We start from the raw sequence: 18008 nt of genomic DNA on the forward strand, positions 1-18008 counted from the left end.
AAGCCCACAACCAATGGTCCAGGACTGTAGTGGCACCACTTGGCAGGAAGTCTTTCAGATGGCAGAATCCAGGTGTAAGGTTGATGGAGCCTTCTATCCCTGAGGCGCAAGTAAATAGCCCAGCCATTCAGCCGTGGGAGTCACTCTGGGGTTCTCATTAATAGATGCAGGTCTAGTGCTTCTCACACAGGCAGGAGGCAGCGGGCAGCAGGTCAGCACAGTAATGTAAGATTTCAGCAGACTGCAGTCCAACAGAGTGGAAGTCCTTTAGCAGCACAGTAATCTTTCTTCCTGGCAAAATATCCACAGGCCCAGAAGTGTAGTGAAGAGTTGGTGTCTGAAGTCCAGTATTTATGCCCAGTTGTGCCTTTGAAGTGGAGGAGAAGATTATAGATGTTTCACTTTGAAGTCCCCATGCATCCTTCCTTTCCTGCCTTGGCTTCAGACTAACTACAGGGGACATGCAGCCCTTTCTGTGGTGCTAGGGCACAGCCTATTCAGGTGTAAGTGGGGCTGTGCCCAGATCCTCCCTCCCATTCTGCCAGTGGTTGCCCATCCAAGCACACCTAAGCTCCTATTGTGTGTGATTGATTAGGAAAAATATACAAAGCTGAACTGTCAGCAACACCCAGTCATGTGACCAGAGACAGACTGCAGGTACTAAATGGCTAAGGTAAGTAAATGCCAACTCCCAAAAAGTGGCATTTTCAGAATTGCCATGTAAAATCCGACTTCATCATAAGTTAGGGTTTTAAATTGTGATTCCAGAGACACCAAACAAGAACTGAGCATATCTTCTCATTTCGAAATTACACTTATAAATAGTAATAAGGCAGCTCCAATGGTATCCTATGGGAGAGATAGGCCTTTCAGTAGTGAAACCCGTATATAAGAGCTTTTCACTACCAGTACATGTAAAACTTAAAAATGTATGTCCTATTTTTTTTTAATACATTGCACACTGCCCTTAAGGATGCCCAGGGATTACCCTAGGGGTGACTTACTTATATGAATTAAAAAAGAAGGTTTGGGCCTGGCAAAAGGTATATTTTGTCAGATTGAAATGGTATTTTAAACTTCACACTCTCAGGCTAAAATGGCAGACTGCACACACTCAGTCTAAAATGGCAGACCTGAGACATAATTAAAGCGCTGCTTCATTGGGGGGCACAATCAGGGCTCTTGTCCCACTAGTAGCATTTAATGTACAGGCTCTGGCCACACGTAGTGCCACAAAGTAAATTAAATATGCCAATTGGGCACAATCCAATGTTATCATGTTTAAAGGAGACAGTACACACACTTTATCAATAGTTAGCAGAGGTAACGTGCGCAGAGTCCTAAGGCCAGCAGAAAGTAGATCCGAAAAAATGAAGGAGAAGATAAAAGGTTGGGGGGGAAGACCACCCAAAGGCTAAAAGGTCTAACAAAAACACACACCAAGAATGCAACTCGCAGTTTCTTTATAGCCACATAATTGCCATTTCAGACCCAAAATATCAGGGTGGGGCTAATCCATTCCCGACATTCAATGTGACTTTAGATATGTGTCATTACTATATGTTGAGTGTCAAAGTAATACTGTGCATTTTCTTATGAATGATTAGATCGAAGAGTCAGGGTGACATTATGTTGCTCTTCGATTCATTAAGTATTTTTCTTCCTTGCATGGAGCGTGTCAGATCTCCCTATTAAGTTTTCGACGGAAATATAAGTGCTGGTGTGATACAAAGCAATTATATGATCAGCAAGGCTAAATTAGCATAATTTGAAGCTTCTATATTACTGGCTTGCGCTGCAAGTAAGGGGGAATGTAATTCCATTTGCCTTCACAGAGTAGGATTTTGCGACAGAAATGCACAAAAAAAACATTAATAAAGGTCTTTGCGCATTTGGTAAATAATGGCTTTAAATACAAAAATATTCCAATGGCAAAGTTTTCACTCCCCCCTATGCTATGCGTTTTATATCTTTCTATAAAAGTCTTATTCTTTTGTCTGATTCCAGAGAGAGAATTACATGAAATAGAAAGTGCATCACACATCAGCGAATCGAGGGCCCTCATGTTGTTAGAGGTCATATGTAAGTGTACCATATAAGACTTGTTTTTCTTTGCACCCCAGCCTGGGCCGTGTAGTGCTGGGAAACCAAAACTACACGTACAAAAAGCCAACAAATTTAACCGCGACTAAATGATCTCGGTACTCAAGCCTGACAGGACCACCTAATGAGAGTCTCATGCAGCTATCGTCTTCGTCACTTCCCACTCACATCATGTTTTTTATAATTAAAATAAATGGCTCTCTCATATTGATGCAATCATATTGTAATTCTTTTTGTGCTTGGTTTCAATAAACTTGAACTTAAAAAAAAAATGGCTCTGTTATTACAGTTACTAGAGCATGGGCGCTGGAGCAGGGGTAGCCACATGAACTGTATTGGATAGCGTCAGCCGCCGTTGCATTTTCTGCTTTCCATCCTATGCAGCTCAGCCCACAGTGAGAGCACTGCAGTATGGCTGGGATTCAGCACTCTGGTGTGCTCCAATAAATTCCCTCAACAGCGGGATGCTTGTAAGGTGGCCAAGGAAACATGGTGCAGCTGGTGAAACAGTAATCTGCAAGCAACCCACATCACAACGATCTGTAAATATGGTGGAGTGCAATCTCCGAGGGAGGAGGCAAGCACCACAGGAGTTATGTGCAGGCGTAGAGATCTCCATATCTTCTGCTCCTTCCTGGCTGTTTCAACTCTCTGTAGCACAGTCTGAAACATTATAGCAGACTGAGGGGTGGGCAATGAGAAGGGTGTCACTGTTTTTATTCTTTTGTTTACCCTGCTCTAATACACATTTATTTGTTTTTTTCACTGTTAACTGCATGTCACAAGTGCTCTCCTATGCAGATAAGGTAGTCTCCTGACATACCTGCCCTGTCCTTGATAGTGTTTTTTTAAGCATTTCTATTAGTTTTCATTATGTCATACACATCAAGACCATGAGCCCATTGAAATCAGTTACATGTGTAAGGCACATGTGTAAGGCAAATCGTCTTAAAAAGCATTTTGGTAAGCAGTAGATGGTTCGGCCTGTAATTGTAAAAACAGTAACAAACAAACTGCAAATCACAACAGTGATACATTTCTCCTAATCATTCAATGCCACTGATTGCTAACTCTATCTGATGCTCATGCCTCCCTGGTACTCCTGCTTGGATGAATCAACAAGAACTGCACTGTTCTATCCCACTATGAGAAAACGTAATGCGCCAGTCATTCACCAACGAGATAGGATCAGTATCCATGGGACGGGAAACAGCGAGGGAGACCGCCGAGGGGCGATGATAGTCATTTAGACCAGCACTTTGTAGCACACTTTGATATATGCAGGATGATCACAGTTTAGGCCTTAAGGGCATCCTAGAACGACTGTAGCTCATGCAGCATACCATCCCACATGGCTCCAATAGGGACCCTGTGCAACCGCTTCAGCCTCGCCCCACTTGAGAGTCACTGCACACCATTGTTGGAGGGTCGGGAGGAAGTCTGCCTTCCAATTCATCGCTATGGACCACGGGCAATGAGTAGACCCAAGTCAAGGAATCGGATAGATGCTGTTTTTTTTCCCTGTTTACATTTTCCCAGCAACACTCCTTCTATGGTAAGGAACGCTCATAGCCATTCACCTCTGTTAATGCCCCAGCAACCTCCTGCCAGAGGGTCATAGCCACTGGGCATCTCCAGAACATGTGTGCCATCTTAGCATTAGGTGTACGGCACAGAGTGCAAAGTGAAGAAGACCCAAACATTGTATGAAAGTTTGTAGGTGTGAGGTTGGCCCTGTGAAGAACACTGTGCTGAATATACTGATATTTTGCATTCCGGGGTACCTGCCTTGGACAATGCAGGGATTTTTCCCACTCTTTTGGGTGTTAGCTCCCCATCTATATTTTCCCAGCATTGGCATGTTGCCTACAGTGGGTCTAATATGGTGTGTGCTAATGCCTGTGCAAACCACGTAATGAGGCTTCTCCCATTGCCCATAATATGTAGAGTGTTTACTAGCAGATGTTGCTACGATTCAAGTCAATGATGTTCCACAATCCTCGTGAGCAAGGATGTGTCCCAGTGTCAACTCTCATTACTCCAGCAGTTGGGCAAATGGGATGAGCACACCCTCACATAAGAAGTTTCCTCACCACAACATCAGCCCAAGTCGCCACTCCCTCCCAACAAACTAGTGCCCAGAATAGTTCGATAGCAGCTAATCTAATTGCAGGGAGTACCGAGGGATCAACGGCATTAAACACAAGCCCCTACAGTAGCAAACATAGGCTATGCGCAGCAGACTGTTAGAATCTTGGGGGTCTTGCTTGTGGGAGGGTGGTACAAAAGGGGGTGGTGATGGATGGAGCATCTGAACCAATCAAATACTCACACCCAGTCAACAGATCTGGGTTTAATCCATCACCGTTCTTTAGCCTACTCTGCCACCCCAGTTCAGACATGGCCATATGCAAATCCGTCTGACCCTGTGCCTCATGGGAACAGTCCAGCCCGAACTGCCAAGCCATGCCTTCCCTGGACCGGAAACAAGCTTCCTAGGACCGGTTTCTGGCATTCCAGCCGTCTTCAGCCAGGCTTGCTTGAATCCAGTGGCAAAGTGAGCAAGGGACTCACGTCTGAGCATACCCTGCCAACTTATGGCGAACAAAGCGGTACAAAAGGGGGTGGCAATGGATGGAGCATCTGAACCAATCAAACACTCACACCCAGTCAACAGATCTGGGTTTAATCCATCACAGTTTTTTAGCCCACTCTGCCACCCTAGTTCAGACATGGCCATATGCAAATCCGTCTGACCCTGTGCCTCATGGGAACAGTCCAGCCCGAACTGCCAAGCCATGCCTTCCCTGGACCGGAAACAAGCTTCCTAGGACCGGTTTCTAGCATTCCAGCCGTCTTCAGCAAGGCTTGCTTGAATCCAGTGGCAAAGTGAGCAAGGGACTCACGTCTCAGCATACCCTGCCAATTTATGGCGAGCAAAGCGGTACAAAAGGGGTGGTGATGGACGGAGCATCTGAACCAATCAAACACTCACACCCAGTCACTGTCTCTGCTTGTGCTGCCATCAGCAGACCCCGCTCCCTCGTCAGATGTCCTGCCAGCTATCTCGTAGGCCACTGCAGTTGTGCTGCTAGATAATAGTGCTCAAAAGTAGGCGAACCCAGCCCCCCATGTAAACAGGCAGTTGGCGTTTCTTCAGCAACCTTTGCCTCCTACCCTTATTCCAGATGAAAGTGCCCAGCGAGAAATACAGGGCACAGAAGGTCAACCGTGGGATACGCACCAGGATGTTATGGAGAAATACAGTAGGTGAGGGAGCATCACCATTCTAGTTAATGAGATACAGCCTTGGACAGTGAGAGGTAAGGGGCTCCAAAATGTAATGTGAGGCCACAGGGAGGATATGGCCCTGGCCAGATTCCTATTGATGAGATCCTGCGTGTCGTGCTACATACTGATCCCCAGATAATAAAATGTGTAGGGCTCCCATTTTAAAGAGTGGGTGTCCACCATTAGTTGCTGTGTGGGCAGTACGCATAGATCAGGAAGACACACAATTTACTCCAGTAGACCCCCAAACCTAAAACCCCACAAGGGTCTCTGCGACCCCCGCAACCCTGTCTCGAATGCCACAGATATAGATGAGTAAATCATCCACATACAGTCATACTATATGAATTTCCCCATTCAGTGGTATACCCCACTGTCCACCATGCTGCCGGAGTCACTGAGATAATGACTCCATTGCAAGAGCGAATGACAGTGGTGAGAGGAACACCATGGCGGGTCCCTCTGCTCACACTAAACAGGGTGAAATAAGGTGACCAATTTTAACGCAGGCCATGGGGTCTGTGTAGAAAAGACAGATAAGTCTCTGGAGGCGTCCAGTGATATCTATAATGCACAGAACAAATAAGAGGTAACCCCAGTCCACCATGTCAAACGCCTTTTCTATGTATAAGGGGACTATACACTGTTACTTCCATCGGGTCTTTGTCTGGCTTGGGCAAGGACACCAGCAATGATTCACAGAGGTAACAAGAGCCGAGTGTGATGTAGTCATTTGTGAGTACCAGGCTGGGGAAAATGATACAACTGGCGACAAGAAAGGGGATACGTAACCCGAAGAACGACAGTGCTCTCCCATGGTCCAGCAAAATGATTGTGCATGCTACACATGCATCAGTCGAAGTGAAGATTGACATTTGGCATCTGAGGAGTCAAAGTGCCGCCCCAGCCATTGTGAAGTGTTTGATGATAACAAAAGCCTCATTGAGAAGTTTACTCATCATTGGCCATTAACATGGCGTCAAAGCAGCAAAAGAGGTATTGCACCATGACGCAACACACAGCCATAAGACGTAAAGAATGTTGATGTTAAAGGCAGCAAGCGACAGGTACAGAGAAGTAATAGAAGCAGCGATCGACAAGTGCGAGAAAGTGCTAGCGGCAAAGGTGAAAAATGCATAAAAGTGCTAAAGTCATAGTTGAAAAGCTCTGATGGCCACTGGAAAAGAAGTTCTTCCCATTCTGATTGTCCCTGAAGCAAGCACGTCACAAGGACTTCCCGATGGAGGGGTAAAAGGTGGTAAAGCATATCCCTTGGATAGAATATGTAGAATATGTAAGGGATTTGTCAAACTGGCTTGGCAGCCCGGACTTGTATTTGAGCCCCAAACCTAAATCAGCTGTTAGAATTATTGAACAACAGTTCCTGGAAAAACAGCAAGGTTACAGGGAGGAAATTGTGGTGGTGAAACCTACTGTGAGAAGACATGTCATACTCTCCCTGAGCAAGCAAGTCCAACCGTATTTACTTGTTGTTAGTAATGCTTTTCACCAATTTGTTTTGATGAGATTCCGGCTGTCCTTGGTCCCTTGGTTTTTGATGGTTCCACTAGGCCTTACAAAACGTGGTACTCATAAACCTTCCCCTGTGTTAACTTCTCAGAGCAAAACACCCTACATTTTGTTTTTGTCTGTGATTTTTACCATCCATTGCGTACAAAATGTATACTCCCACTGCTCAGAGATCTCCACTTTAGCCAAGTTAGGTCTGCCTTACTGTATCGTCAAATGTTATCCAGCCCTAGGGTCTGTTTCGGTCTTGTGAGTTTTTTAACAGGAGCTTTGAGGCACAGGAAAAAGCTGTTTTTTACAGTTGTTTATGCACCTTTCGATATCTTGTCTTTGCACTTGGCCCCTAGCATTTTTGCACATTACAAATGTATTTTGTGTAATTTAACCTGAATGCTGTTTTTCGTACTGATACAAGGGATGTTTCTATTTTATCTATTTTAACTAAAATAATGCTCTTTTTAAAATGTTGACTTTTATGGCTTTCAGTTGCCGAATAAAGTAACTTTTGACTTCATTTAACTTCCCGATGGTATGAATGATGCATGTCCAGGTGAGCAGAACATACTCGCAAAAGTCAGCTAGTTCCATAACTGGTTACACAGCCACCACTTCCCTGAAACCACCACCTCTATTCAACACTGCTAAAAAGCAGTATATTGGAAACAGATGGACTGCCTGGATAGAAACGTTTCATGATTTTATCGATGCATTGGAGGAAACAGACAACAAAAGAATTGTCAAATAACTTAAAAATCTTGCAAGCGAAGCAGTAAAAAAGATGATGAAGAAACTGCTGCGAGCTGACTGAATCACATACCGTCAAATTAAAGAAGCGTTAGCTCTCAAATTCAATCCAATGCGATTGTTGATTATGAAAGATATATTTTAAGCCAGAAACGACAGAAAGTTGATGCAACATTTGATAAATTTGGTGAAAGACCTGATGCGCTCATCAAACATAGTCAGAATCATTCAGATGGCAAATGCTGAGAGAAACCCTTTTTCTGGAGCGAGATCTCATGGTTGCCAGACTTGAGGAACGTGCTGATCGACAAGCTGCTGACATGGAGCCAGGGCTGCCCAGAATGAGTCAGTCATGAACATGAAAAGTAAGCAGAAACACAAAGCTGAAGGACACAAAGTTGCATCTCCACAAAAAAAGAGACTGTGCTTTAGCTGCGGATTTTCATTTCCACATGAAGGCCAATGTCCCACTATTGCTAAGAAAGTAAAGGTTGTGTGAAGGAGAACCACTTTGTAACGGTTTGCAGGGAGAAGAAAAAGCTAATTGCATCACGTCGGGAAAACAAAATGGAATCCCAACGTTCCAGAAGCGATGTTCTATGCATGCCCACAAGGCCAAGCGGCTGCATCAGCAGACACATTGACACCAAATGAAATTGATTGTCATCTAAATCTTCGTCCAAGAGTTCTTCAGCTACACCTTCAAGCGACAGTGGAGAAGACGGATGTGTGATGTTGATGTTTACTGGCCACATGCAGAGAAGAAAAGTCAAGCAAAATCACAAAATTCATTCAAACATTGTCCGTAAATTACATTAACAGTAAACAGTTACGCCATACCTTTTATTATTGACAGAAGTGTGTTGATAAACATCACGCCTGCAGAGAAATACAATGAACTGTTTCCACTGCCCCGTCTCACACCATCAAAGACTAAAGTGTATACATGGACTGAATTGATGCCATTAATGAGTCAAGGTTCATACAAAGCAACAATGAAACACAAAAGGACAAAAGTACAAGCACCCAATTCATATACTTCAAGGCACTACGTCCAGTGCCTGTTTACTCATTTTCAATTGTGCTGCTGATATGGGACTGATATCTGTGAACTACAACATGAATGCTCATCACAAACTAGTGAGTCAGTTCCCATTGTTGTTTCCTAAATTGGGAAAACTTAAGACCATGAAAGTGCATTTGCATATCAATGAGGACATTCGTCCTGTTGCTCAAAGACATTACTAAAGTATGATTTCTCTGTGAGTTTTCCCATAGTGGTAGTGCCAAAAGGACAGTTAAGTAGCTGTACATATCTGTGTTGGTATGTGGCAAGCCATCAAGGCAATTGATAGAGAATGACATCTAGGTCCACACATTGCCGACATAATCACACAACTAAATAGTGCCAAGGTATTCTCTCGCCTTGATCTGAACAAAGGGTATCATCAATTGGAACTCGAAGACAATTACAGGTACGTTACCACATTTTTTGACCCATATTGGTTTGTTCAGATACAAACAATTAGGTTTTGGTGGGTCATCAGCTGCCAAACTCTTCTAAGATGTAATATGACGTATCAAACAACCTGTCATGATTGCCTTCAATTTCATTGATGAAATATTAGCTTCCAGAGCTGCAGAAAAGGAACATGGTAAAGCTCTTACACAGGTGTGTTATTTACTTCCTGAAGCAGGTTTAACTTTGAATGCCGAGAAATGTAATTTCCACAAAACAAAACTCAAATTCTTTGCCCATATCTTTTCTGATGGGGACATGACTCCGGATCCAGCTCAAGTACACACTTTGCCAGCCACCAATCCCCCACAAGATGTTACCATGCTACGTTCATTCCTTGGCAAGGCCAGTTAATGTTCCAGAAACATTCGGGATTTTGCCACAGTAAGTGCTCCCTTAAGAGACTTAATAAAAAGAAATGTTTCATTTTACTGGCCACAAAAATGTGAACAAAGTTTTAAGAAAATCAAGCATGCCATTGAGAATGCAACTGAAATGGCCTACTTTGACCCGAAACGTCATACAGAGGATGCTGTTGATGCAGGCGTGATCCTTGCCCAACACAATGGATACCCAAATGCTCGAAGGCATATTGTGGCATATGCAAGCAGAAGTTTGTCACAACCTAAGAAAATATTTAGCAGAGGTGTGGTCTTGTGAACATTCCTATGTACTCCTATACAGAAAACAATTCACTCTTGTAACTGATCATCAAGCATTGCTTGACATCTTTGGCAACCCATAAGCCAAGATACCTTCTAGAATTGAACATTGGGGTTTGCGGCTACAGGAATAGGACTATACTATCGTGTACTGACCAAAGAAAGATCAAAAGCCTGCTGACCACTTTTCACGAGTGTCAGTACAGTGCCCTGGTAACCCTTCCAAAGAGGCCAAAGCCTACATTAACTTCATTGTAAGGTCCAATACACCACCCGCTATTTAATTAGAACAAATCAATGTTGTAACAAGCAAAGATAGTAACATGGTGATGCTAAAAGACATTATTGCACACCACTCCTGCAAACAGCATATTCGACCTCTCATTTGTGGCAATGAATATCAAAAGTTATAAAATGTGAAAGATGAACTGTCCATTACTCAAGAAGGTATTGTTTAATGAGGTTCAAGAATAGTCATAACGGAGAATCTAAGACAACAAGTAATTAAAGTGGCACATGAAGGACATCGGGGAATTGTTGCCACCAAGATAGAGTTTGATTTCCTTATTTTGACAAGAAAGTTAAAAGAGATTTGAAGGCCTGTCATTTGTGCAATTGCTTACGCTCCAAAACCACTCAACATGCCTTGAATATGTTTGATTTACCAAAACATGTACGGGAGAGAATTGCTGTTGATGTTGTTGGTACGCTTGATAATGGTCAGCACGTGATGTTGGTTATCAACGAATACTCCAGTTATCCATTGGCAGAAGATCTCTGATCGGCCACTCAAAAAACAGTCATTGAAAGGTTCGATTACATTTTTGCAACAGGGGGTGTTCCTTCAATTCTAAAGTCTGACAATCACCCATCAGTCAAAAATTCAGAGATTTTCTAAGTCATCTCAATGTGAAGCATCAGAAAAGCACACCTCTTCGGCCACAAGCAAATTATGCTGTCCAATGCTTTATAAGCACAATTGAAAAGACTGTCCAGTGTGATACATTGGAGAAGCTTGATTTGAATTCCATTCTCCATGCTCCTCTTCAGTCGACTTCTCATTCAACGTCAAGTGAAAGTCCTGCCACCATGATGTTCGGGAGAGCCATGATGACCAAGTTACCACAATGAACCAACAGAAGATCTACAACAGATGGTAAACTTCAAACAAACAAACTTGTGCTGCAAGCGAAAAATGAATGTTTATGCCAACAAGTGTTGATGTGCCACAAGCATTATTTTCAATAAAGGTGATCGAGTATTGGTGTGACAACAGAGAAAACAAGAATCTGATGCTCCCCTTGATGCTGAACCCTTCAAAGTTGTGACTAGTAAAGGACACCTGGTGACTGCTCACCATCCTACAAAGTACATTACACAAGATTCTTTGCGATTAAATGCCTCCTTATTTGCCAGTACCTGATGTCAGAAATGAGACTAGTTAGGTCGAGACTCTAGAGAGCTCCTTGACTGCATATTTCCATACATAACCAGTGATGGACGTTTCTCTTCTCTTTTCCCAGCCTCAGTCGGCATATTCTAGGCGTTTTGTCAGAAATTCACGGCAACTTATTGAGGAATTGTAGTGTCTGTGTGTGTGTGTGTGTGTGTGTGTATATGTATATATATATATATATATATATATATATATATATATATATATATCACTCACAATTTCCCTCTCCAAAAGGAAATAACGCAGGATACCTCAGTCATTGCAAGTTTATAAACATACATAATTTCATTGTATGGTTATCAGAAAAAAGGATATTGTTCAAACAGCAGCACTCCTGCTCAAGTGGGCATAAATAAAGTAAATGAACAAAAGTCCCGTCCAAGTGGGCCATAATTAATGCGAGCAATATACTATCAGCAGGTCATAAAAAGCAGAAACTGATACTTTCTGATAGTATATTGCTCGCATTAATTATGGCCCACTTGGGTGGGACTTTTGTGAATTCAATAATTCCTATGATGAATCACGCTCATTTACTTTATTTATGCCCACTTGGGCGGGAGTGCTGCTGTTTGAACAATATCCTTTTTTCTGATAACCATACAATGAAATGATGTATGTTTATAAACTTGCAATGACTGTATTTGAATCAGCAAAGTAACGTTGGATTAATTCATTCTCCCATGTAACGGATTTGCTAAGGGTAAAAATGTGTTAATATACTATGAAGGACGACTACTATGAGCTTATAGAATTGACTAGCTTAAAATGTCTGCCACATAACCGTTTGTTGTCCTACTTCACTGTTCATGCACAAGCATGTAAATAGCACTGGTCACTTTCACAGCTTTACCGTGAACAAGCCGTAACTGGCGAAACGCGTCGGTAGGCAGTTGCCACTTTTGCCTAAATAAACAACTTGATTAAGCATCCAGAGGTATCCTGCGTTATTTCCTTTTGGAGAGGGAAATTGTGAGTGATTCGTATTTCGGGTGACCGGCACCCGCGCAGGATCGCAACCGAGTGAGCGCCAGGAGCAACCGGACTCTTGTGGACATATATATATATATATATATATATATATATATTGACAAACCCTTCTTCCACGAAAAAGGAAACGAGCTGCACTCTCAGCCAGGAGGAATGAAATCATTTTAATATTTCTAAAGGCATTCCTGACGCGTTTCAGTCAGCATTGACTTTTCTCAAAGGATTGAGCCTGAGGCATCGCATGCAGCAGGATTCAACAAGTCATTGCGTGCTAATTAACAGAAGTTCCGCCCCCTGGTGGGCTCCCTCGGTGGGATGTTAAATTGTCTGCTGGGACTTGTGGTTTATTGTTGCACGATTACTTAAAAACCCTCCAGTGGGAGATCCTTCATATTTGGTTTGTGTTTGAGTTTTAATAAAAGTGGTTTTCTTACTTCTTGCTGATTTCGTTGCATGACCTCCTTTTCAAGGCTGCTTGGACACCATCCCGAAACCAGTCTTTGGTGTCACCTGCTGAACCCTTTTAGTTCGCAAGAGTCTTCACAATCGGTTCAGTTGCCGGCAGCAATGGCGCACTATGCTGGTGGTGCGATCCTCACGGCTGAACCACGCCGTTATTATATTGACAACCCCTTCTTCCACGAAAAAGGAAACGAGCCACACTCTCAGCAAGGAGGAATGAAATCATTTTATTATTTCCAAAGGCATTCCTGACGAGTTTCAGTCAGCATTGACTTTTCTCAAAGGATTGAGCCTGAGATATCGCGTGCAGCAGGATTCAACAAGTCATTGCGAGCTTATTAACAGAAGTTCCGCCCCCTGGTGGGCTCCCTCAGTGGGATGTTACATTTTCTGCTGGGACTTGTGGTTTACTGTTGCACGATTATTTAAAAACCCTCCAGTGGGTGATGCTTCATATTTGGTTTGTCTGCCCCTGCTCCCTCCTTCCTACCCAAGCCTCTGGGTTTGTTAAAAATAGCGTCATCCAAGGGTCTCATGCCACATGGTCTCTGAAAGCCCCTTCCCCCCCTCGCTGCCAGAGCAGCTTGGGGCCTTGGCAACAGGTGTCAGCTGCTGATGAATGAACCAGTAGCTCCACCCATCTTCTCTTCTTGGAGTGGAGGCCTAGGCCTGTGATGCTATAGCTTGGAGAGGAAGGTCATTAATTCAGCGGGGCAGGCTCAGCCCCAGCCAGACACGTGTTATGAGCTGATTCAGAGGGATATTACATTTCTGAATGACCCAAAAGCAGTACAAATATGACTTTGGACTCTGCAGAATACTTCTCGCATATGTTACAGTTGGCTTTAGGGCGTGTCTGGAATTTGTAGGCCCTAGGAAAGCTAATCTAGCCCATGGGGCTGATTTTGTTGATGGGGACCTGCATGTGCTTCGAAATAAACAAAGCAAAACTAAGGTTTTTCAGCAAACGCAGATCCCCATCAACAAAATCAGCGCCCAGTTCGGCAGCATGCCAAAACGCCCGATAGCCTGTCCGGCCCTGGTTGGCAGGACCCTTTTGGTTCCTGATGGACTCAGTAGAACAATGATGCAAGGGTTTGGGTTTGGTGAGTAGAGCTCATGTTTAGAACGTTGAGTATGCAGTTACATGCTGAGGGATATAGACGTGTAATACTAAGCTCCGTATGAGTACCAAGGCTGGGGAGGACTATACAACAATGATTACCAATGGTGCTGGTTAGCAGCTGTTTCCAGAGTTGGTTAACTGCCAACATTAATGTTGGTGGGGTCTTAGGATTTACTGCAAAATGCACATTTTATAAATGTTTTAAATAAATGAAACAAACTTGTGTTCCTTATAGTATTACGAAGCTGCAAAACAGATGTACAAAGAACATTACAAAAAAATGCTTGATGTATTATTATTATTATAATAGCCCTGACCCCGTTGCATTCTTTCTAAATACCCTATGTTCTGACAGTGAATGCCAGGCTAGCTCTGACTGTATATGATAGAACATACCGCCATAGCTATCAATACATGTATTTCTAATGCACTTTAGTGCACATAAAAGAGGAAAAACGATTTTAATAACGAAAAATAGACAACTATTGTGTTCGGCTACATCAGGGTATATATGCTACAGGCACCGACCTATCATTTAATAAGAGCAGTAATTGGAGGACACACCGATGGGACAGTAGAAGCGTAAATTAGAATGCACTGCACCAATTAAGGAAGCACAAATACTCGATAAATTATCTCAACAGCTGACGTTTAGGTCTATTCTTAAGTACATGCCTTGTTTCTCAATGATACACACATTTTAATTCTCATCACCAGTCTGGAAAAACATATGGCTTTTCATGCTGTCATGAAACCATGCAATGTTAAGTACCTACACTGGAGACAGACCAGGGAAAATCTTCTTGATACACGTGCCTATATGCGCCATTACGTCATTTACGTCTTCTGAGGAAGCCATCTTCATAGAAATGTTACATTTTTCAGTTTCTACAACCAGCTGCGGGAGATAAATACAAAATGAAAGCATGAAAGTCAACAAAAAGCAGTCAAAATTGTACATCAGTTTATCTGCTGCCAAACACAACTGTGTCATACTGCCTCTGGGAGATGCAGTGGAGAGATTTGCTTGTTGCTCGCCACAAAATGTAATTTAAAAAAATCTGTGTGTTAGAATCGTAGTACAAATTATGCTTGAATCTGACAGGCAAACATAATCATGGGCCAAAAAAAGAATCCCCACCTAACACTTCCAACAGCCAGCACTGCCCAAACGGCTCAGTTCAGAGAAATTGAAAGGCATAAACACCCTAAAGGATTCCAATGGACCTTTCACATAAGTCCCCATGGTAATTTACGTGGCTCCCTTGGGAGCCATGCGGGTGAAAATGGAAAACAGAAACACAATTTAGAAACAAACACTGGCAAAGCTAACATGTCTGTATTTCATGAGGCAAAACATGCAGAAACGTGTGAACAAATGCTGAGTTAGTGGTAATGATGACTGGTAAGGGTGATGTGGGAATGGTGGTGCTAGAAGTAATGGGGCTGGCAGTAATGGTGATGGCAGCTTGGTGGTAGAGGTACTGGTCATGAAGTGACAGCCAGCTAGGAGATGGAGAGAAAATAGCTGTGTTTGAGGAGCTGAGCAAGTAAGCAGAACAGAGAACAATAAGGAGTGCCTGGCAGCTTAAGAGTCTAACAACACTATTCCAGCGCTCTGGGCCAACCCTCTCACCATTTGTCCTCTGATGAAACTATCTTGTCAATCGCGAGGTGATTTGAGTTAACATTAGATTAATCAACTTTCAATTAACAGTGTAACTAACCCATTTGGCTACACAATAAGGCCCAGGAATCAGTGACTGTAGTTAAGAAGATGTATTACAAATTGTAATCAAGTTAAGGTATACAAATCTCAGCACCATGCTGTAAAGGCACAGAATAACAAGTGGAAAACCCAACCTCCTAAAAATGTTTACGCTTACCAGTAGTAAGCAAACAAGAAGTTCAGTCACAGCAATACAAACTATCAATAATAAGTTATGGTGCACAGAGAAGAGTTTCTGGTTCCCCCTTCTATGAGTGAATCTAAGATCATCTAAGTTCAAGTCAAAACTAAAGAGGATGTTTGTAAATCCCCAAAACTAGGGGAATTCAATAAAAGAGGAAAAAGAGGCAGTGCTGGGGAACAAATAGGAAGAATGGGAAGGTGTCAGCATTTAAGAAGCTTGGTCAAGAGTCTTTTAGGGTCAGGGAAATAAGTGTTACCCTAAGCCATACTCGGCAAAAATCAGGGGAAAGCTTAGAGGTCTAAACCTCTCAAATTCCACAGACACAACGCAGAATCGTCCACCAGTAATTATGCCAGTTATTTTCACCAGAATTTCCCAGATAACCCCCCTCTGTACGCATCATCTGGGGTTCCATTGTCCTTTTCCATTCTCATGCTGAAAGCTGCAACATTTACGAAATGTCCTACACTAAACATGGGATTGTCCTTGTTCACTTGAGCCATGTTGAAACATTGTTGAATAAGACCTTTCAATTAACGCTATGCCTCTCCATCGTCTTCATCAAGTTCTTCTTCTCAGACTCTCTTTCTATCGCTAGTACAGTAGTATATATATATATGCTTAACTAATAAACCATGTGAATTTCACCGGCAAAGAAAAGTCATGTGAGCAGAAAGTGTAAAACAGCATTTTATGCAGAATGGAAAACTGGCCGCGTAAAGTAAATTTTAAATTTTTGAATCAATGATGCACCTTTAATACGAGTGTGAACTTTCAATCCCGAATACATGTAAACTGCATTTGCATTAGACTCATATTACATCTGGCATACACTAAAATCTTGAATATCTAGGTGTAAGTAAGTCTAAGAACTCTATTTAATGCAACAAATGAAACATTAGTACACACATTGCATAAATGATTTTCGTTTCTATAGTAAGTAAACGTTTAATATGTAAGAATGATTTATTCATCAAGTCTTCAAAGAATGTATCATGTAATACAGTTAAGACACACAGTGTGAAAAAAATCTCTAATCCTACAGTGAATGCACTTTAATAATGATGTCAAGTGCACCACTCCATCTTAATAGCCGTTAGGAACATGTGCTAAGTGCACGCTTTATGATACATATTTGTGACGTGTAAGGTTAGAGCTAAAATTATGCTGCAACAACACAAGCAGGAAAAGAGCTGCTACGCGGAGTGCTCCGATTGTTTACACACGCAACTGGCAGCAGAGTCATGGATTTTCATGGGCGCAAGCAGAGGAACTTTCACCGGACCGGCACTTTGATTTCTAAATAGGTACTGTTGATGGTACAATACACTTCACAGATTTCCAGTGAGCCTGCACCTCCACAGATGCACGTTGCGGGCACCGGGCAATACCCCGGTGCGCGGCAAGGCTGGGGGCCGGTTTTGGACCCATGGGGGCTGTTTTTGTTTCAGGGTCTTTTTTGCAAAATCGGCCCTGTAACAAAATCGGCCGAAAACCGGCCCCGGCAAAGACCTCGGTCTCACCCCCAACCTCCCCCCCCCGCAGGGGGGCGGCTGAGCACTTTGCCAGGGCCGGTTTGGGTTCCCAGTCCAGCCCTGCACAGATGCTGCCTTATAGTGCTCTGTCTAAGCACTGTGTTTTGTTTTTTTTTTTTTTAAATGTTTTTATTGATTTTTACATATTTATCCCCCCCCCCCGGACAGGCAGACTTTCTGTTCATTAACATCATGAACTTTTCGTTGTGTTTGACATAAATAAATATACATTATAGAGAATTTACAAAATAAAATATATTCCCAGCATCACGAAAAAACCAATTAAAACAGTAGCATGAATACATTACAGTATCGATAATAAATCAGTTTTGTAGAGCTCGCCAGTGTGTGAGAGGAGTCCAGATTTTCATACCCCTTTCACGTCGCCGTCTGCCTTTACGCTTATAAATAGCTGTCTCGATATTATGCACAGCTAAGAGCCTAGCTAGCCACTGTTGGAAAGTAGGTGGTAGCGGGTCTAGCCAAGCCGAGGCTAGGCATAGCCGCCAAACAGCCATAGCAACAAATCTAAAATCGTGGCCGCTCTCAAGATTATCTGGATCCTCCACCCCAAGTACCATTACCTCTGGTGACAAGGCAACCTTTCTGTGAAGAACTGAAGTTAGAAACCTCTCTATACTTTGTATCAAAGGTATTAACACCGGGCAAGAGGCAAA

General features: G+C 42.8%; 1 protein-coding gene across 2 annotated transcripts in view; it reads right to left on the reverse strand.

Annotated features, from left to right (window-relative positions):
* Window positions 1–18008, reverse strand: part of CARMIL1 (capping protein regulator and myosin 1 linker 1) — a 994750-nt gene that overhangs the window by 569892 nt on the left and 406850 nt on the right. For both annotated transcript variants that reach the window (XM_086965173.1, XM_086965172.1), the window contains exon 5: window positions 14660–14781. In XM_086965173.1, the coding sequence (XP_086821299.1) occupies window positions 14660–14781 (122 nt within the window). The remainder of the gene's footprint in view (window positions 1–14659; window positions 14782–18008) is intronic.

Source organism: Lissotriton vulgaris, chromosome 4_1 (genome assembly GCF_964263255.1).
Source record: "Lissotriton vulgaris chromosome 4_1, aLisVul1.2, whole genome shotgun sequence".
Classification (NCBI taxonomy): Eukaryota; Metazoa; Chordata; class Amphibia; order Caudata; family Salamandridae; genus Lissotriton; species Lissotriton vulgaris.